General features: G+C 34.4%; 1 protein-coding gene across 1 annotated transcript; it reads left to right on the forward strand.

Moving 5' to 3' along the window:
• Nucleotides 1-926: 926 nt before the first annotated feature.
• On the forward strand, nucleotides 927-21,464 carry LOC117222195 (amnion associated transmembrane protein). The gene is made up of 6 exons (XM_033473775.2): nucleotides 927-1,532; nucleotides 6,896-7,200; nucleotides 7,340-7,463; nucleotides 8,831-9,065; nucleotides 12,447-12,600; nucleotides 19,648-21,464. Exons 1-6 carry the CDS (start codon nucleotides 1,260-1,262, stop codon nucleotides 19,994-19,996), a joined length of 1,440 nt encoding a protein of 479 aa, XP_033329666.2. The 5' UTR covers nucleotides 927-1,259; the 3' UTR covers nucleotides 19,997-21,464.
• Nucleotides 21,465-22,383: the final 919 nt, after the last annotated feature.

Raw genomic sequence — 22,383 nt, forward strand, 5'->3', positions numbered from 1 at the left:
TCTTCCCAAATCGTCCATTTTTGTGCGCAATCCGAGCGTCAATTAGGGGGACATCGCTGTAGCTCGAGAAATGTCGCGCCAAGCTGTCCCGAAAAATTGAACGAAATATTCGCAATAAACCATCGAGAAGCAGAAATTGGCGAGAACGTTGCGCTGCTGGCGGATGGCCCCGATGGTGCCGTTTCAGGGTCGATCAACACGATCGTTCTCGGAAGCTTCCGCGCGTTCCGCGCAGCGAGAGCGTGCGTCCGGAATAGAAAACTCCTCCGCTTCTCGGCCGCGGATCTGGGCCGTCCCGAACGGAGCGTGTAATTTAGCGAGCAGAGAATAAAGTCGAACGAATTAATCCCGCGCGCGCCCAGCTCCGCGAGAACACCGCAACTTCCCCGAGAAATCCTCGAAAGCTTCCACCGGCGACGCGGCTGAAACTTAATACAAATAAACATGTCGCGCGTTGATGTCAATGTACAATCGAGAAACGATTTCACTCGATCGCCAGCGAATAATCGATCGAACTCGTCGTTCGAGCCATCCAAAGAAGTATTTCGTCTCCTATAAGTTGATTGTTTTCATGTTCGTTAAGCGTTACGTCTAATTGTGTGAGCGCGAGCAGAATTTTCTCTGCGTTTCTGTCTTATAAGCCTCTTTATAGAACCATGTTGAACTTGTGTTTGACACTTTATCAAATAAATGTTCTTCAAAAAAAGAAAAAACAAGGAAGAAAAAGAAAAAAACAGTGCACACATCGGCGAGAAGGAATTTATTTGAACCCCGTTTCTTTTTTTTGGAACCTCGTTTCGACGGATGGGAATATATCAGCTCGGAAATTGGCTCGTTGAGAGGAATCGGTGAAATTGAGCCGATAAATAACAGGACGCTGCAGCTGCCTGCCTCCAAATCGGACACGCCCCCTTTCGATTTTGATTACTGTTTAGTTTCCAACACGTCCTCGCGCCGCTCGTTTCCGTCACTGAAACTGCACCGACGGTTTTCCGCGTCGCTCAGAATTGGCGATTCTCGCTGTACAAAAATTCGAGTACCAAACCGAATATTCTCGATCGCGCGAGATCCGAATTCCAGCTTCGAGTCGAATAAATTTTGTAGAACTGGCGCCGTTCTAACCGGGACATTTTCAGCGAACCGAGCAGAATAATTGGGAACTTCTTGGAAAGTCTTGGCAGCATAATTCGAACGTTTAAAATGCAGGGTGCCGTTCTACTGTGAAGGAAGTTAGCTCGAAGTAATCTCTTTTATTGAAAATGAGGACCCAGATCGACCAAGTAATACCGATAGTGCTCGCATGTGTGATCAAAGTAACGTTTGGAATTGAGAAAGTATGGTTGCCGGATGTGGAATGGCTATCCGCGAAGAACTGGATGGACAACAAGGTGCCGAGGATCAACAATTATGTAATATTCCCGTTAGAGACCAGGCATGCTGTAGGAATGCCGAAAACTGTGGATGCGGTGCTCGGTGGGATCGATTTGGCCAGAACTGGATCTCTGGTTCTGCCTAGAGACGGCAAGCTGCAAGTATGAATCGTTTGCTTTACAAAATTCCGTTCGATCAATCACAGATTTCAGTAGAACAATATTCGTGATTAGGCAATTTGCATTTCGATAAGGTCATTTGACTGTATTCAATTAAATTATATCGTTCGACAGACACTTTTTCGTTGTATGTACACTCACCGGCAAAAGATAAGGAACTTTACATATAGTTAACGTTTAACTATTATTTGATATTTTAATGAATGTACGTCTTATTAAATTAAAGGTAGATATTATAGTGAAGCATATAATACATTGGTTGTTTTAACTATATTTATACATTTAATTATAATTTAATATTTTAATAAATATAGATCTTATTAAATTAATGGTACATGTTATAGTGAAGCATATAATACATTGATTACTTTAACTATATTCATACATTTAATTATAATTCGATATTTTATTAAATGTACGACTTATTAAATATAAGATATATTATATGTTATATAATATATAACATTTAATAAATTATTTTAACTATGTTCATACATTTAATTATAATTTGATATTTTAATAAATGAACGTTTTATTCAATTAAAATTACATGTTATAATGAAGCATATATACATTGGTTACAACGCGTCGAACACACGACATAGTTAACAAATAATGGTCTTCAAACGCTCTAAGCGATATCATTCAATTCTCGAAAAAAACCGCAAAATCTTGGATGATAATAATAAATGGAAATTAATATTTATTACATGATAAATGAAAAAAATACAAAATTACGTATTTGTATTTGCTTTTCATCTAAATTCGAATAAGAAATAACATTTTATATGTAAAAGTAATGTATAAAATATCTTAATATAATATTGTTATAACATATAATAATGATAATAATAATAATGCAAATATAAATTATAATATAAATTACAAAATACTATTTTACTAATATGTTATATTATATTATTATATATTATATAATATATTATTATTTGTCTTTCCCTAAAATCCAAATAACAAATGCTATTCAATTTGCAAATAAGAATTAATAAACAAAATATTTGAACGATTTTTTAGTTACACAAAGAATTATCGTTCACAAATGACATATCAATTTAATTTGTCATTCGTTATTTATTATTTAAAATAAAAGTCACCGAACTCTGCGCACAGCGCATGAAAATGCAGAAAAGCGTTTCGATATTAATTGAACGAACTCGTCGTCGTTCCACGTTCGTAGTTAGATTAATGTTTGCGATAGCTTCACTTTCGTTTTTCGACGTTCAGCTTGCCGCTCGCTGGCGAAATATCACTGTCCCCGTTGTAAATCGTCTTCGATTAGCCTCAACGTGGATTAGTTTTTTCATTTCCGACGCAACAAGGGCAGAGAAACATGGAGTTGTCGCGGCACTTTTGCCATTCGCAACAGATTACACCGACGATTGAATTAACACTCTGCAGCTGCATATTACTGGGGCTTCGTGGAACGCAATCAGAAACGGAGACGTGAGTCCGCTGCTTCGGTATCGGGGAAACTTTAATTATTTCGCCATGGGGAGAACGTGACGGGGAGAGGGAAAATGAAATTGGCAGAAGCCTCTTCATGCAACTTTTCATACTGCGTCGAACAGTTTCCAGACAATGAAACGTATAACAGGAAGGGTAAGTGTGTCAATTACTGTGCCCATTACAGTAATGTCCGAAGTTTACCGACAAATTAAATAGTTCTTCTTATCTATATATAATATATTGCGCTTCTTAAATATTTCAATTATATGTTGACGTCTTTTATATAATTTTCTCGCTCTCTCTCTCCCTTTCTCTCTCTCTTCCTCTCTCTCTTTTTCTCTCTCTTCCTCTCTCTCTCTCTTTCTCTCTCTCTTCCTCTCTGTCTCTCTCTTTCTCTCTCTCTTCCTCTCTCTCTTCCTCTCTCTCTCTCTCTCACTATACATATATATAAAGAGAGAGAGAGAGAGAGAGAGAGAGAGAGAGAGAGGGAGAGAGAGAAAGGGATATAAATTTAAATATATAATATATTATATATTATAATTATTATATAATATATATATAATAAATAATATATTATAACTATATATTATATTTAAATATAATTTAGAGAGAGAGAGAGAGAGAGAGAGAGAGAGAGAGAGAGGAAGAGAGATATATAAATAATGTATAAAATATTATATAATATTATATATATATTTTTTTTTTCATAATTGAAACGTGTACGGAACACAAAATGTATAACAAAATGAGCAAAATAGTTTTTAAACGAATTACTGCGTCCTTGAAAACATGAAAACTTAAATACTGTGTGTCATTTAATGACCGAGCCTTTTCTAGTTATCGTTTGTAGTAAAATACCGTACACTGATCTAATTACAGTGCCTCTATTACTGTGATCAGTAGATCGCGATGTTTATGCAAATTCTTATTTTTATACGTAAGGGCATTACTGTAAGGGCACAGTAATCAAGATGGACGTACAATAATTGACACACTTACCCTACAAAGAGATTCGTTTTTGCAATAATTGTAGGTTGAAATATTCGAAGGATCAGTTCTTTCACTATATGAATGCATAGTGTCAATGAGTTTTTCTATTTTTGATCTTTTTAAAAAGTATATTTATTCCCATTAAATCTTGTTTATACCTTCGATGTATATCACATTTTAGTATTTAATGATAAAAAATGCTATACTGTGTTATTCTGTTTTTTGTTGCTCAATTTTAAGTATTTATTCATTTTATCATCTTTTATTATTTTCTAATTCTATGTATTTTCAGCCTACATTTACATCTCATTTTTTTACTGTATCTTTTTTTTTTACCTTACTATTTTATCTATTCTATTTTTATTTTATTTCAATTTATGCTAATTTTATCGTATCTTACTCTATCTCTCTTTTATCAATTTATATTGTGCTATATTTTATCTATTTTAGCCGATATTGTTTTATCTCATTGCTTATTATTTTATTCCATTTAATGTTAAAAAATAAAATTATTCTGAATTAAAAATAATGACAAAATAAATAAAAACAGTATAAGGCATCTTTTATGCATCCATAAATATTCTGTACTCAAGCAAAATTGAGTTTTAATTTATTGCATTCGGATAATCTTTTTTTACCATAGTAATTAAACAAGTTAAAATTTTAATGTTGTTACCAAGTTCACGAATGAGACACACAGAATATTTATGGATGCATACAAGGTGCCTTAAACTATTTTTACTTATTTTGTCATTATTTTTTATTCAGGATAATTTCATTATCATATTTATGTTCACAAATTTCTGTTAATTTCTTCCGTTCCTTTTTATTGATAGGCTTATTTTTTAACGTCAAATGTAGTAAAATAATAAGCAATGAGATAAAACAATACCGGCTAGAATAGATAAAATATAGCAGAATATAAATAGATAAACGGTAAAAAAAGGAAAAAATATTACTGTCAAGCGTAAAAAGAATTAATTGTCTGACATAGTTTATTATAGAAAGATTTAGAATTTTTGCGATAATGGCAATGTCCCATTCATGATAGTTCTCCCTACAAGCTTGAAATCTCATCGACTCTAAAATTGCACATGTTACAAAATGATGATATCGATCCAAAGTTTTGTGTCTGTGGTACTATTACATCCGAAACTACTGACGTCACAGCGCCATGACGCAAATACAAAAGATGCTATCCTTCGCCCACAATACTCGAAATTCAAATAAAGCTATTTCTGATAAAATATTGCGATCTTGCGATGGTAATTACTATATCGAAGATGTTTATGCAATAAATTGAATCATTCGGAAAGTTGTTTCGTTTAAAAAAAAAATGTTTTTTTTAAGGTTGTTAAAAAAGCACTGCATTTAGTATTTTGCCAATAAAACGCAGGACTCTTACGAGCATAAGATTCGGAAACTATCAGAAAAATGTCAAAAAGTTTCTTTTTTACTCGAATAAAGCTTGAAAACTCGTCTTTCATTTTCTCGTGAAACAACGCGAAATAACTTTCCGAACAACCTAATAGAAAATTTCTGAATCAGTTATACCAGACACAGAAATTTCTTCACATAATGATTTCAAGTAGTTTAAAACAATATGTCGATATCCTCAAATTCCTTGAATATTAGGATTATTTTCATCTACTCATTTTTATTGTAAATGTATAAAATCATTCAGTAATTAGTAACTAGTAACTAGTTACAAATTTGTAGATAACACTACTTAAAAATTCACAAGTTTGTTGATATTTTAAATAAAATTTTAACGAGAATATGTACCATTTTTCATAAGACAAATTACTAAATCCGAAAAATGTTATGTCATAAAACAAAATGTTATCATTCCTTTATGACGAGTATATGCGTCGTAACACAAGATATTACCATTTCCTCAGAACGCGTATACTCGTCGTAACATGAAATATTGGCATTTCTTTATGACGAGTATACTCGTCTTAACACGAAATATTGCCATTTCTTTATGACGAGTATACTCGTCACAGCACGAGATATTGCCACTCCTTTATGACGAGTATGCTCGTCATAACACGAATTATAATCATTTCTTCATGATGGGTATACTCATCATTACTCAAAATATCGCCATTTCTTCGTGACGAGTATACTCGTCAAAACTCAAAATTACGAGTTTTTCATGAAATCAATTACTGCTATTTCTTTATAACGAGTATATTTGTCGTAACACAAGATATTACCATTTCTTCAGATCGAGTATACTCGTCATAAAACAAAATATTGTCATTTCTTTATGACGAGTATATTCGTCGTAACACAAGATATTACCATTTCCTCAGAACGAGTATACTCGTCGTAACATGAAATATTGGCATTTCTTTATGACGAATATACTCGTCGTGCCACGAAATACTACCATTTCTTTATGACGAGTATACTCGTGATAGCACAAAATATCGCCATTTCTTGGTGACGAGTGTGCTCGTCATAACATGAAATAATATCATTTCTTTATGATGGGTATACTCATCATAACTCAAAATATCGCCATTTCTTCGTGACGAGTATACTCGTCATAACTCAAAATTACGAGTTTTTCATGAAATCAATTACTGCTATTTCTTTATAACGAGTATATTTGTCATAACACAAGATATTACCATTTCTTCAGATCGAGTATACTCGTCATAAAACAAAATATTGTCATTACTTTATGACGAGTATATCCGTCGTAACACAAGATATTACCATTGCTTCAGAACGAGTATACTCGTAGCACGAAATATTGCCATTCCTTTATGACGAGTATACTCGTCGTAACACGAAATACTACCATTTCTCTATGACGAGTATACTCGTCAGAAACTGCTAACTGGTTAAATTTGAAAACTAATGAACGAGTTTCGCAGCTAAACGATTTAGGGAATTCTCCAAGAAGGATCAGTCGATGGGCAAAGGAGGGCCATTTCTTCTGGGCCAATCCTAACAACTGGAAGGGCAGTTCCCAAGCTGCTCCTCATCTGGAGCAAGTCCCTTGCCGTCAGGACGACATCGTGCTGCCTAGCAGACAACGCACCTTCAGCATACTTTTGCCAATGAAGGATATCCAAGTGAGATCCGTCAGATTGGCTGGCGAGAATTACTCCATCGGAATAACGCAGTGGGCGAGGATGGAGAACAACCGGGAGTTCGATAAAGGATTATTCACTGTGGAGTAATTACTATCTGATAACTTCGAAATGCTATGTTATTGCAGAACAGTTATTGAACAATATTTTTTTCTAATAATAATTTTATTATTTTAATTAAATAATAATTAATAATTAATAATTTTATTATTTTACTGTATTCAGGTATGCAGATTACAGTTGCGATAAGTGTCCGTGCCAGAATGATCCGGATGGATACTATTTGGAGGAGATTTGTGCCATTGAGAGGCCGAAATGTGGTTTTACTCAGTGTGAATTTCCATTGAAAGTAAGCGTGTCTTTTATTATTAACACTAGATTTATCGAACACGTGAAAATGACGGGTCACTAATGTTTTAATTTACGATTATTCGTATCGTAAAGATACATTTTATGAGTTATTTATTCAATTTATGTGTTATTTACTAGGGCAAATGTTACGATCACACTGGTTAAACATCAGAATAAATGTCTTATCGTTACTTTTATAAACTAATATAGAACAGCTGTTTTTTGTGTGTGCTCCGTAAATCTAGTGTTGACTAAGTCTTACGTGGTAAATACTCTTACAGACAAAAATTATGAGACATGTTACACAGATACATATTCTTGTTGTAGTAAAACTTCTTAGCATATGATTAAGATTTCTATTGTGTCAACATAAATATTAATTCATATTTTCTTACTTTTAATATTTTTCATTTAAAAAGGTTTCTTTATCTTCTTTTTCTATTTTTATTATCTTTCTTATTTGTCGTATGCACTAAATAAAACAATATTACAACATAATAATAATATGTTACATGCTTCGCTTCTGTTTGTTAAAATATCAAATTTTACTCAAATATTAACGATATTTGAAGTGTTTCAACTTTTGTCCGCAAGGACTATACATATATATATATGCGACGAAAACCGTCGCAGTTAAAATCTTCGAATGAATTAAAATGCTTATGGTAAGTATATATATATATACAGGGTGCCCCATAATTATGTTAACACCTAGAAAGGGATGATCCCTCAGGTCATTTGAAGTAACTTGTTCCTTTATTATTCCATTTATATTATATTTATTAAAAAACATATAATGTTATACTGTAATATATTATAATGTAAATATAGTTATTACACTGTATTCAATTATTCCATTTTTATTATATTGCATTTTATTATTCCATTTTTATCATATTTCTTAAAAAAAAATATGTTATGCTGTAATATGTTATAATGTAAATATAGTTATTACACTGTATTCAATTATTCTATTTTTATTATATTGCATTTTATTATTCCATTTTTATTATATTTATTTATAAAAATATAATATTATACTGTAATATATTATAATGTAAACATAGTTATTACACTGTATTCAATTATCCTATTTTTATTATATTTATAAAAAGAATACACTGTAATTTTAATAATTTTAATAATTATCTAAACTCTTTGATATCTTGAAATTTTGATGTTTCTGAAACTGTATGTTATACGTATTTCTCATGGTATTCCTGAAGACAGAGAACTATCGATAGTAATATCGATAGTCATCGATAGTTCGTCTAAACTATCGGAAATTATCGATAACGCTGACTATCGATAGTAACTCTATCTTTAGTACCCACTAAAAAAGTTAGAAGTTCTAAATTGTTTTAGGTGGAAGGACACTGCTGTCTTTACTGCGGTGGACGATTGTCCTTATCTGAGAAAGCATCTTTGCCGCTGGTGCGTGCAGCAGCGAGCGAGATTCTCGAAGGATACTCGAAGAGGGTGGCGTGGCACGTTAGACGCAGCTGGGCTGGTGGCATCGAAGTTTTGATAAAGGAAACAGGCGACTATTCGGGAATCGATACCCTGGAAGCGGTGGACAATATGAAAAACGGCTTGCTAAGTAAAATTCCTTGGCCGCAAATAATAATGCTTGTAGCAACATCGCATGTCCCACGACCTTTCTTGGCTTCATTGGCCCGCTAATAGATTTTCCTTTCTTAAGAACTAATAGCTTAATCCCTTTAAAGACCAAGAACAAGAGCACTTGCAAATAGAATTATCCCACACAAGTTAACGGTGATTTGAAACTATGAATTTTACTTTCAGTTATGCGTGCATATATTGCATAACTGTTACTCATTTATTTAGTATATTTCGTTCTGAAATATATCGATGTATGTTTTAAAGTTTTAGTCTGAAACATAGGGTTGCGAAATCCAAGCAAGACACGATTGTTTCTTATTTATTTATTTTTTTGGTCTCTTGACTTTTATGAGTGCCAGATATTGGGTTACGAGGGTCTACCTAGCGAACAATACTTCAGAAATTCCTTCGTTATTTCAGTATACCGGGTGTCCCAAAATTATTGTACGAGCGAGAAAGGGTGTCCCAAAATTTTTGTACGAGCGAGAAATGAGGAATTCCTCAGATCATTTGAAGTAACTTTTTCCTTCGCGAAAATGCAATCCGCGGCTTCGTTCACGAGTTATTAACGGAAAACAGTGACCAATAAGAGATCGCGCATGGCTGACGCCCCGCCCTCGCAACCACTGCCGCCTCGTCAGACGACCAGCGCGACGTGGTACTGGCCGCAAGGGCAGAGCGCTGGCCGTGCTCGCCTCTTATTGGTCACTGTTTTTCATTAATAACTCGTAAACGAAGCCGCAGATCGCATTTTCGTTGAGGAAAAAGTTACTTCAATTGATCTCAGGAATCCCTCATTTCTCGCTTGTACAATAATTTTGGGACACCCTGTATTGATATTATTAATGGAAAACACACATTTTTATCCAACTTCTGCTTCTTAGCATGGGAACACTTTATAATAATAAGGACTATTTTATTCATACACAAAGTTAAAAACACTATGTTACAAAGACAAGAAGTATAAAAAAGAGATTTTGTAAAGCCATCACACGAGAATGGATAAAAATAATAATATGTTGTATATAATGATGCAACGCGATAATTGGAAAGAAAAAGTAAGACATAATGTACAATAGTATACATACAGGGTGGTCCATCTAAACTTTTCCTTCTAAATATCTCTTTCAACAGTGATGGTACAAAATATTTTTCTAAATGGAATTTCACTGATATCAATTAACGAATTCGATGCAAGAAATATTGTCTTCTTCAAGGCCATTTTATCGGAGTTTTCAAGGTCATCGAACTTAATTCGCGTGTAAGATATAAAGAATATGGCATTTTCAGTCAAGTGGCATATAAGAAAATTTTTCATAACATTATTATTCGAGCATTTCGTGTCTGAAATGAAAGGTTATTTCAAGGTCAAGTCATTATGCATGCAAGCGTAATTTAACATTAACTACACGGTATAATAAGAAAATATACGTTTGCGAACAAATTAATAACCGATAACCTTGTAGCTCCCAGAAGAACGACCTTGAAGAAAAAGCTACTTTTTGCATCGTATTCGTCTCTCGATATCAGTCAAGTTTCATATAAGAAAATTGTCTGTAACATCATTATTGCAGCAGTTATTTTGGTGGAAACGTTTAGATCAGGGGTGTCAAACTCAAAAGCTAACTTGGGCCATAATAATAAATAAACAATGCTTAACTTTAGGTGGGCCGCAGAAAAAGATCAATGTTCATAGAAACAAATATTTTTAGTCTGACTAGTACATTGTAATAAACATATATAAAGTGAAATTATTGTTTACGTCCTGATAGTTGACATCAAAAATGTTCATCTCGGGCCGCGAGTTTGACACCCCTGGTTTAGATGGACCACCCTATATGTTTATTTAAGTAACAATTTTTACGTTCATCGAAGTCATTGTAGTATCACATGGAACGGTCTGTAGATAAATGCTTAAATAACGAGCGAAGTAATAATTCAACAAATTATCTCATCGTAGATGATCGGCGACTTCAGACTTTTGCGTAACCGTCAGCAATTTATGCAACACTTCTTGCGGAACTTTCTTACGTGAACACAGATTATGAATGATGCTCTACGGCATCGAAGTTACGTAGAATTACACGTCGAAGCGACGATGAGAGCGAATCAAAGTTTTGGAAGCGTTCCCATGGGTTCCAGAAACAGCGACGCCGTTCGCTGATATAAGTTAGCGGCTATTAAACGAAAGTTATTGTGTTTTCCAGAAAGTGGAGCACAAACGTGCTCGATTGTAGACTTCGCGGAATCGATAGGAACGTTTCATTCCGAGAAATGATTCAGATTCGTAGGCGTTATTACAATCTTTTCCTGCGACCGAAAACAATTCCTTGGGAATCTTTCATTCGGGACATCCTCTTAGAGCTTTTCCGCATTTTTAACCAGTTAGCTAGTATACATGCTTGTCGTACAAGATCTTGCTATTTCTTCATGACGAGTATACCCGTCGAACTAGTTAAGAACGATATACAGGGTGTCCCACATAAATGTAATATAATATATGTATATACGGTCTGATGCATTTTCTCCTATTTTCAAAAACAAGCGAGCTATTCAGGTGACCTATTTAAAATGCCCCACCCAGTATATATATAACAGTAATTATATATATTATCATATAATAATAATTATGTATATTATTATATAATAATTATTACATATATTGTCTGATTTTCTTCATAATTTGTTTAACTACAACAGTTCCATAAAATATTTAGTTAAATAAAGTACATCAAAGTATACAGGGTGTCCCATGTAACAGTCGCCACGATTTTTCAAGCACTTCTGACAGTCTGACAAAAAAATATTCCAAACGAAAGTTAATCAGTTTTCGTTCAGCTACAGATTGCAATATAAAATATTTAAAAAATATATATATATACATATATAGGTCAACCGAAGGTCATGATATAACAGATAGTCGAATTCGACTTGACTCGAGCTACAATAATATGACGTAACAAATACAGTATGCTATTCAAAAAGTGATCTTGATTTTTTGCAATAAAATATGTTTTTTAATTTTTTATATTGCAATCTGTAGTTGGTCGAAAACTGATTAATTTTCGTTTGGAATATTTTTTTCTCTGACTGTCGGATATGTTCGAAAAGCTACTGTTACACGGGACACCCTGTATACATTGATATTCCTTGTTTAACTATATATTTTATAAAAGTGTTGTATTTAAACAAAATATGAAGAAAATCAGATGAATACAGTATGATTACAATATCTTGTCACTTTTCAAAGAAACTGCAACAGCTACCTGGTTAAATTCATGATTCTGGTTAACTTAAATTCTGATTAAATTCACATAATAATTAATTGCTTCAACGTAGCTATTTTCTGTTGGAACAGGTATGAACATCCATGTGATAAGTACAAGTATCTCGGGCGCTTCTTTGCGAGATCATCGAGTGGTCGCTGCACTTATTCCGATTTTCGTCACGCCGTTCATCATTTTGATACTTTTCTTCGCAGCAGCTGTGTACACGGGATACTCGTACAGATAGTAAGTGCAACAATTATTCATGACGTAATTCCTAAGAACTTATTTTTAAAAAATTTTCATTCATTCATTTAGATCAGAGGAAGATTATTTTTCAAGCACGGTTAGGTTTTATCGAGAGATGAACATTCACAACTTTGTGTGAGTGCATGCCTATATATATATATATTAAATATATATATTATATATGAATATATATATGAATATATATATTAATATATATATAATTAATTTATATTATTTATATTATTTATATATATATATATTATACATATTATAATAATAAATATATATATATGTATAAAGTATATGTTAGCAGTACCTTATATATATATATTTTTTTAAGATTCTGCACCACTCACTAATGACGCGATGAAGGACATTTATCTCAAAAACACACAAAGTACCAGTAATTTTACACATAAAATTTTGAAAAGTCAGTTAATGTTAAAATTCAAATAGTTCGAACAAAACTGTAGTTTTCAAGCTGAAATTCTCGCCATGGTTTGCGCACAAAATGTAGAAAAAAAATTGTCCACGAATGTTTCAATCCGATAATTCTCTCACAAAAAAATAATCTTTTTTAAATAAGGAAACGGATGTTGGAAAATTTATTTCTACGTAATTCGATTCAACGTGAAAAGTGCTATAAAAATATATATATTTTCGGAGTTTCACCTGAACATTTGCTGGTACTAGAAAAAATTCTTTTTTGAAAGGGTGGCATTCTGGATTCTTAATAACATTGGCAGAATAGAATGAAAAATAATTCGACTGCATCATGGGCATGGATACAATCGTTATAATATTTATGAGTCAGTAATACGGATTTTCAAAAATGTATGAAGGACGTGAATGGTTCAGTTATTAAACGTAACTTGTAATTGCACAACTGAAACGATCGTAAATTAAAGATGGCGATTTTTGGTCAAATGATTACTAGCAGGAGATTAACAGCCCTTAGGGAAATATAACTCTCAGAATTCTCGCGAGAGAAGTTAATTTCGCAGACTTCCGGCCTGTTGGATACAAGGGCATCTAAACGGCGGAGGGAGGGAAGCACGAGAAAGGAACTGCTTGCAAACTGCGCCGCGTGTTTCATATTCCGTGTAATTACTTTTTCCCATCGTGGCCTCATTTTTCCATCTCTATCTATTTCCGTCCCCGCCGGACGTCCATCGACAACCATATGGCAGTTGAATATTACGTTAGTTATGGCGGAACATCTGGAAAATTGCGGCTTTTCCTGGATCCTTCCATAAATTCATTTCTCATGTGCTTCGTACAACGTTAAAAATAATTCTGGCAACGATCTCAGATCTCCACAGAATATTAACCCTTCGCAGTCGAAGCTATTTGAATTCGAAATCCAAAACATGATTTCTGATCTACGGTATTTCTATTTTATATAATTTATTGCGATTTGTGCATGTAAAATTGAACTTATTGGCAAGTACAATGGAATTTTAATAGCTTCTTTTAAATATAAACGAGTTTGATGCTTTTAGAATGATTTTGAACAATAGTATACCAATTTCTAGTGGCGCCGCAGAGTCGCCATTCGAGTGCAAAGGGTTAACACTTTAATGGCCGCACGTCTGCGTGATCAAACGTCGCCAGGGTTCGGCAATATTTTTGAAGAATTGATTTAAGATAAAATTAAAATTTATGTAAATTCATGAAATAATTCAACATGCGCGAACATACACGTAAAATAAGAAAAAACAACAACAGCAATAACAGCACATTTAATACAATAAATCTAATATTTTTCCATTGTGGAATAATTATTAAAGCAATCACCTACATAATTATTAACCCTTAGCGGACGACGACCTTTTCGGCCGAGTCAGGTAGCAGAACGAGGCGATTTTTGCAAATATGTCGAGTGTCTTATATGGTAAAATAAAATGATCTTACATATAAATTATCTTACAAAAACGTTATATTTCGTTAGTTTATCTATATTCACACTTGTATGAATATAATTTTACAAAAATTATGATTCGTAGTTTCGTTCGGTGTGATAGTTTATAAAACATTGACCAAGATGCGTTCTTGGTTTGTCTGGACATGTATCACAGAAACAGGTCGTCTCATGTCTTCCCCCTGGTTTGTTTCGACTGGAACAAACTTTGCAATCTTTCTTTGTGCCAGTAACAATTACATGCAGTTCCCCGTTTAGACGACTTTCGTCAGAGTTGGCCGTCGAACTTGAAGATCTATCTCGTGGTTCACGATAATCTCCTCTCAATTTGTTGATCAAAATTTTGCGAAAGTTCAAACGTGTAACTGGCTGTTCGTTTCTCTGCGTTTTTACATGTTCGTAGAGAATGTACGAATTGATTAAACAAATTTCCAGTTCACGGAAAAATAATTTGCGCCACCACTTCAGGGACTTTCTCATAAAACAGTACGTTGAACAATGTTGGAGATAATGAAATCTAACATAAACACCGACTGTCGCCTCTCATTCGCCATTCGTCCTGCCGCGCGAAACGCCGTGGCGACCGAGAGTCGCTTCTCGTCTGCAAAGGGTTAAAGCAACGCACATTTGTGAGAGCGGCCATTAAAGCGTTGTAATAAATTCATAAAATCCGCAGTCTAATAACACCAATAATAAATAGTAATTAACTAATTTATCCATGAACTACGAGATCGTGCTAATCGTCGGGTTCTTTTTACGCGTACTTTACGTAACTCTGGCCAAGTTGCAGCACAAGTTTCCACGATCCGAGATAATGTAACGACACACGTGGCGCTGGATTTCGCGGATAAAATAGTCGCGCGGAATTCCAGAAAGCTGGTCGGCATTTACACGAGGCAAACTGCATTACAGTTGCACTTCGAAACGTCGAACTGCAGACAGTTCCCTTTCCGGCCATTAGCCTCTGATACAGTGGCAAAGGGAGTAAAGAGGGCAAAGGGGGCAAAGGGAACAAAGGGGGCAAAGGAGACAAAGGGAGCAAAGGGGGCAAAGGGTTCAAAGTGGAAAGTTGTACACAGTTGCACGGGTTACACAATGAAAATGAAAGAAAAACATAGAAAATTCGAGCGCGCGAACAATGAAGCTGGAAAAGCAACAGGTTTGATTTCGATGGAACAACAATGAAAGTACAGCAGCTCACGCGAAAGGATTCGAACAGCTTTTAAAACGCAATAACTTTCTTCAAACTATACTAAATGACTTGAGTTTTTCTTAGGTGATAAACGGACTGATCCACGAGACAACTGAAATGCATTTTCTTAAATTTGTTCTTACTTGGAATGACAAAAAAAGTAAAAAAATCTCGTTCGTTAACTTTCTTATCTGAGCTTATAATAAACATTTAGAAACTGCCTTTCCAAGATCTCGGTAACTCATGTGCATGCTGAAAATTGTATCGAAATCGGTTAACCCAGAGTCAAGCTACAGGCGTTGAAAGATTTCAAGAACTGCAGATTTCTTATGGCTTTTGGTAAAAAGTGTGTCAAAAGTCGGGACAAAATTGCGATTTTAGCGATCTTTAATTATTTGTGATTCATAACAACGTCAAACAATTTCGATAAAATTTTCACCATTACTGAGCATTCTCTAATTACCGCGTGTCAATTTCTGTACACTGATCTAATTATCGTGTTTCGATTACTGTGACCAGTTTTATGGGAACACGGCCAGACAAAATATGGTGGCATATTTAATTAAAAATTATGTATACCAATAAATCAAAGAAATGATATTTAATGCTTAATATATTAAAACATAATATTATAATATATATTAAAACATAAAATATTATGTATCAAATAATTTACCATCTTTAATTGTATATGTTTCAATACTTACGATATTATTCCAAAAAGAAAAGAAAATCACGTGTAGCGTATACACATTTCACGGACCAAAAAAATGAGGTTAGATATCACACGTTATTTGCCATGAACATTATACCATCCGAACTTTTCTGGGAGAAATTACTGTAATAATACTATCATATTTTGTATTTCATTATTATCTTCTCAATAATGTTTATTGAACAAAACTTTAAATATTTATATACTAATAGTTCGCATATTGAGACAAGCGCTATCGCGCTGTTCGACATTTTTCGACCGTGTTCTTTCAATCACCTCTGGGACTTAAACGGTTAAAGTGTTAATCATTCTGTTTTGTTTAACCACTGTTCTGTTTTCACTACGATGCGATAGCCGCTACCGAGGCGATCCTAGAATGGTACTGCGCAAGGTCATTCAAGGTCACCAAAGCTTCATCCTGCTCGTAACAGTATCCCCTGCATTAACGATCATCTGATACTAACTACGGATACTAACTACGCAATGTTGTACATTCGTACAATGTTTACATTCGTCTGCCTTATATTATATATATATATATATATATATATATATATATATATATATATATATATATATATATATATATTCCACGATGTTATGGTGAGAAATAGTAATTCCGTAAGAATTCGCTTCGTTTTCCCAGAATTATAATTCTTATATATATAATATATTATATATATAAGAATTATATATATATATAATATAATATATATAATATATATATAATAATATATATATATATATATATATATATATATATATATATATATATATATAATTCTTATATATATAATATATTATATTATATTATTATATTATATATATATATAATATATATAATATAATATAATATATTATATATATAAGAATTATAATTCTGGGAAAACGAAGCGAATTCTTACGGAATTACTATTTCTCACCATAACATCGTGGAATCTTGATGTTGCATTAATATTCGCAGCCTAGTTTATCAGTTTTCGTTAAATAAGAACGCCGGATAAGCAAGCAGAAAATATGCTCGTTCTAATTAGCCTACTTCGGAGATAAGAGAGTGATTCAATTTACGAAACACCGCACCGGCGGCAATGGCCAGGCACCAGCGAACCCGGCTCCATTTACAATTCACCGGTTTACACGCGGCAGTTTCTTCGGCATTGCGTTACCCAGCAACCCTTTCGTTCGCTGCTCGCAGCGTTTAATTGACCTGACCTGCCCAATCAACTCGAACAGTTTATTATTTCGCCCGTCGCGACGGCACGTGGGACGCGAAATTCGTGAACGCCGTTTCGCGGCACGTCCGAAAGAAAATACAATACGTTGCCGCTAAACCTGCGGAAATATCTGTACGATTCTGAATCGTCTTTCTTTCCCGACCCACGCGTGCTATTCAATTTCGCTCGATTTGTCTGCGAAAATAAACGCGCGAAATAAAAGCTTTCCGCGCCGATTGCGAAGAACGACGACGATATAAGGGATTTTCTTTCTAAAACGCGACGCACGATTTTTCACCTGCTTGCTACCATCCGACGAAAAAGTTCAGAACAAAAGTTGCAGCCGTCTGGTAAGAAAAGCAGAGAACAAAAGGGTTGCAGGGTACGGAGTGTAAAATGGATGTCAGTAAAGAAGTTTTCATGGGAAAATCAACGTCACCTTGGGGTTTACAAATAGGAATATTTTTTTACCATTACTAAGTGTATACTACATTAGATTTTAACTAACGTGTTACATGATTTACGGCGGCGGAAATGTGAAATACAATAATTTCTCCCTAATTCGCAATCAGGTTGCGCACAAAAGTGGACAATTTGGGAAGAGGATCACCTTTTCCCAAATTGCCTATTTTTGTACGCAATCTGAGCGCGATTTAAGGCGACATTACTGTACGGGGTATCCCATAAATGTGAGGCCATGTTTGTCATGCTGAAAATTCACAAGTTCGACGAAATGAACGAACTTCGTAAAACATTTTTCGGAGATGCTGTTTACAGCCGAATGAAATTTGATTGTTACTCTTTAATTTAAAAAAAAAATCGTAGCAGCGTTTTTTTCGCAAAGTTGCAGCCCTTTCAAGTAATCCTTGCATTTTTGTTATGCACCACCGGCATCGGCGTTATCGGACGTGCAGCACAGGGAGATTGTCGGTCGGATCTTGCACATCGTGTGTGCTTTGTATATATGTGTATGTGTGTGTACGCGTAAATTTCAGTGGCGTGTGTTTCCTCCGCGTTGCTCTATTATTGCTTGCTATTACCGCGTGTTAACACAAGCTCTGATTTCATATCAAAAATGCAAGGGTTACTTTATGGTGCTGTGATTTTGCGAAAAAAATCGCAGCCAAGTTTCTTTTCTTTTTAATTGAAGTGGAAGTATTAAACTTCATTCCGCTGCAAATGACATCTTCTAAAAAAATTGCACAAAATCTGTACGTTTCGTTAATCTTGGCAATTTCAATATAACAAGCATAGCCTCACATTGGAAGAATTGTAGTGGTGAGAGTGCATCGAACCTAAAATCCAGAAACATTATCTTAAAGTGTAAGGTTCAAGCTTTAATTTAAACAAAAAGTCATCATCCTACGATGATTTTTCGTGGAGTTATAATTAGTCAAAGTTGAGCAATTCTTATCCTAAATTTCTCTATGCTATAACTTTTTTGAGCAATGTACAATATATAGGGCATTTTAAGTGCTTTCAGTGTTTCAATATATTTTAGTAATTCCACCTATCTATTTTTCTCACAAACGCATAAAATCCGGAGTCTACTAATCGCTGTACAGGGTGAGGCACCTAAGACAGGCTACCTGAAAAACTGGCTTGCTTGTAAAAACAGACAAGAAAAGCATGAAACAAAATTCGTTTGATTTTTAGAGGCACACAATGCGATGTCACCTTGTTTAACTTGTGTAACCGTGAATGATCTTCATTTATAGGACACTGTATTCGTTTTGGAAGGCTCTATCAGAATACGAATAAAAAACATCAACCAGCTTAAAAAGAACAAGTTTAACTGTTTAGAAACATTATTTTAAAATAGAGGTTTTATGCTCTCATTTTTTTAAAAAGCTATCATCTTACGATGATTTTTCAGTTTTCTTTTTTCTTGGCTCCTTGATTACTTTATGTAACCGTGAATGACCTCCATTTACACTTGAAATTACAGAAAAACTATTTACGGAATTAGGTGTGATTTAAACGAAACATTCGATTTTTCCAGCGTATATTCGAGCTGCTACGAAATGTTCTCCACGATCCGGGACGGAATTCGAGCAGACAAGAAAACGGAAGACAGCAAACCGTTCGGTTTCGCCCGTTTCGAGAATATTTCCGAAGGCAACGTGCAACTCGCAGACGTCGTGGGCGCCGGCGAGCAAAGAACCGGAAATGAGACGGAGGATACCGGCGAAGCTTCCGGCGGACAATTCGAGAATCCTTTATACAGGTCGAAGAGAAAACGGCGAGAGGGAGCGGAAGTAATGGACATGAACACGCCTCTCAGCATGTCCACTCTCAAGAACAAAGTGGAAGACGGCATCGAGGAAGTGGATCTTGACATCGATCAGTGATACGATCGAATTTCAAGAACAACTTTCAACATTTTAACTCGATTTATCAGTAATCTACTACTATCAAGTATACTTTGTTCAGAAAATTGAAGGAATGTGGAAAATTAATTGTTGAAGAGGGTGTTAATGAGATGTTGATGGTTCTTTGTTATTTGACATCGAATTACAAAAACAACTTTCAACATTTTAGCGCGATATATCAGTAATCTAATATAATTAAGTATACTTTGTTCAGAAAATTGAAAGAATGTGAAAAATTAATTATCGAAGAGGGTATTAATGAGATGTTGATGATTCTCTGTTATTTGACATCGAATTACAAAACAACTTTCAACATTTTAGCTCGATATATCAGTAATCTAATACTATTAAGTATACTTTGTCCAGCAAATTGAATGAATGTGGAAAATTAATTATCGAAGAAGGTATTAATGAGATGTTGATGATTCTGTTATTTGACATCGAATTACAAAACAACTTTCAACATTTCAGCTCGATATATCAGTAATCTAATACAATTAAGTATACTTTGTCCAGCAAATTGAAAGAATGTGAAAAATTAATTATCGAAGAGGGTATTAATGAGATGTTGATGATTCTCTGTTATTTGACATCGAATTACAAAAACAACTTTCAACATTTAAGCTCGATATATCAGTAATCTAATACTATCAAGTATACTTTGTTCAGAAAATTGAAGGAATGTGGAAAATTAATTGTTGAAGAGGGTGTTAATGAGATGTTGATGGTTCTCTGTCATTTGACATCGAATTACAAAAACAACTTTCAACATTTCAGCTCGATATATCAGTAATCTAATACTATTAAGTATACTTTGTTCAGAAAATTGAAAGAATGTGGAAAATTAATTATCGAAGAGGGTATTAATGAGATGTTGATGATTCTCTGTTATTTGACATCGAATTACAAAAACAACTTTCAACATTTAAGCTCGATATATCAGTAATCTAATACTATTAAGTATACTTTGTTCAGAAAATTGAAAGAACGTGGAAAATTAATTATCGAAGAAGGTAGTGATGAGATGTTGATAATTCTCTGTCATTTGACATCGAATTACAAAAACAATTTTCACCACTTTAACTGAATTTATCAGTCTTCCGCTGCGAGACGTGTCGTCGACGTCAAAATCGCCATTTTTGAACTTCGCAAACCATTTCCGTGCTGTAGACTCGCCTATGACACCTTCTCCGTATACGTTGCAAATGTCCCGGGCTGCTTCAGCAGCTTTCTGGCCTCGATGAAAAGCGAAGAAGAAAAGGTGACGAAAACGTTGCTTTTTATCTCCTGGTTATTCCATTTCTATGCCTCAAAAGTAATAAAAAATCAAATTACTCAGAAAGACGATTAGCACAGTTTTGTAGAACAGAAAGAGTTCTATCGAATAAATATTATACACTTTGTCAAACAGCAAAAAATCGTTGTAAAATAAAAGTTAATATAAAAACGCTACGAACTTATTCCCCAACCTAATAGATATTAAAATTCTGTCTTTAGATAATTCTCCAGCGGTTGCTTTGTAATCGTTCGAAAGCCAATAGGAACGAAGGAATACAAATTTCGAAGTCGAAGGGGTCAAGGTATTTATCAGATCTTTCGAAAGCACATTATTCCGTGAACATCTTAGCACAGTTAAGCCGATAGAAATGGTGGAACTGAAATTGATAGGTCCTAAAGTATCAAACAAGGCCCGGGAAATGACAAGGAGCCGAGAGAGGACGTCGTTGAGGAGGCTCACTGGCTCTTTAATAGGTTCTCCGCGTAATTAAACCGTGAATCTTCCCCGCCGACATCGATTCCATCTCCGAGGGCTATCAGATCGAGGCGGACGGCAAGGAAATTCGATACGAACACAGATAGCTTGACAAGCGTTGGATAAAACAATGGGCAATTTTGCCAGCTAATTCCATCTCTGCGGGAAAATAAGCTCCGGCTACCAAATAAATATTCTCTTTGTAATTGATGGCTGCTCAAACAATATAACCCACGGAAATGCGTATTCGAACGCCTTTTGAAACGCGATAATTTCACCTGGATTTTTTGGAGATGCTAGAACGCGCGCGACTGTGATTTACCGTGCAATCACAGTCATAATTTTTTTCTTAATTTTGCTGTTACATTGGTACGACAAAAGAGAGAAATTTTCAATGACTTGTTTTGATGACGGTTGATGATTCTACGTGCAAAAATAAAGTCGAAGAAAGGATAATATTTTTGTTCAATTTAAGGCTCCGTTTTCGAGAAGAAATAAGTTAAGAAAATAATACTATTGCATTGAAATCAAATGGCGCGTCTGATCATCGCATACCAATTCTACTCTTCTCCTCAGACTTATTTTTCTCGGAAAAGTAATCTTAAATGAAAAA

The sequence above is a fragment of the Megalopta genalis genome, chromosome 3 (assembly GCF_051020955.1).
Source record: "Megalopta genalis isolate 19385.01 chromosome 3, iyMegGena1_principal, whole genome shotgun sequence".
Taxonomy (NCBI): Eukaryota; Metazoa; Arthropoda; class Insecta; order Hymenoptera; family Halictidae; genus Megalopta; species Megalopta genalis.

Excerpts from the sequence above, each read along its gene's own strand:
- LOC117222195 (XM_033473775.2), top strand. The coding sequence starts at position 1,260 with ATGAGGACCCAGATCGACCAAGTAATACCGATAGTGCTCGCATGTGTG. Across the intron at positions 1,533-6,895 it reads CTAGAGACGGCAAGCTGCAA|CTAAACGATTTAGGGAATTC; the intron begins GTATGAATCGTT and ends CGAGTTTCGCAG. Across the intron at positions 7,201-7,339 it reads AAAGGATTATTCACTGTGGA|GTATGCAGATTACAGTTGCG; the intron begins GTAATTACTATC and ends TACTGTATTCAG.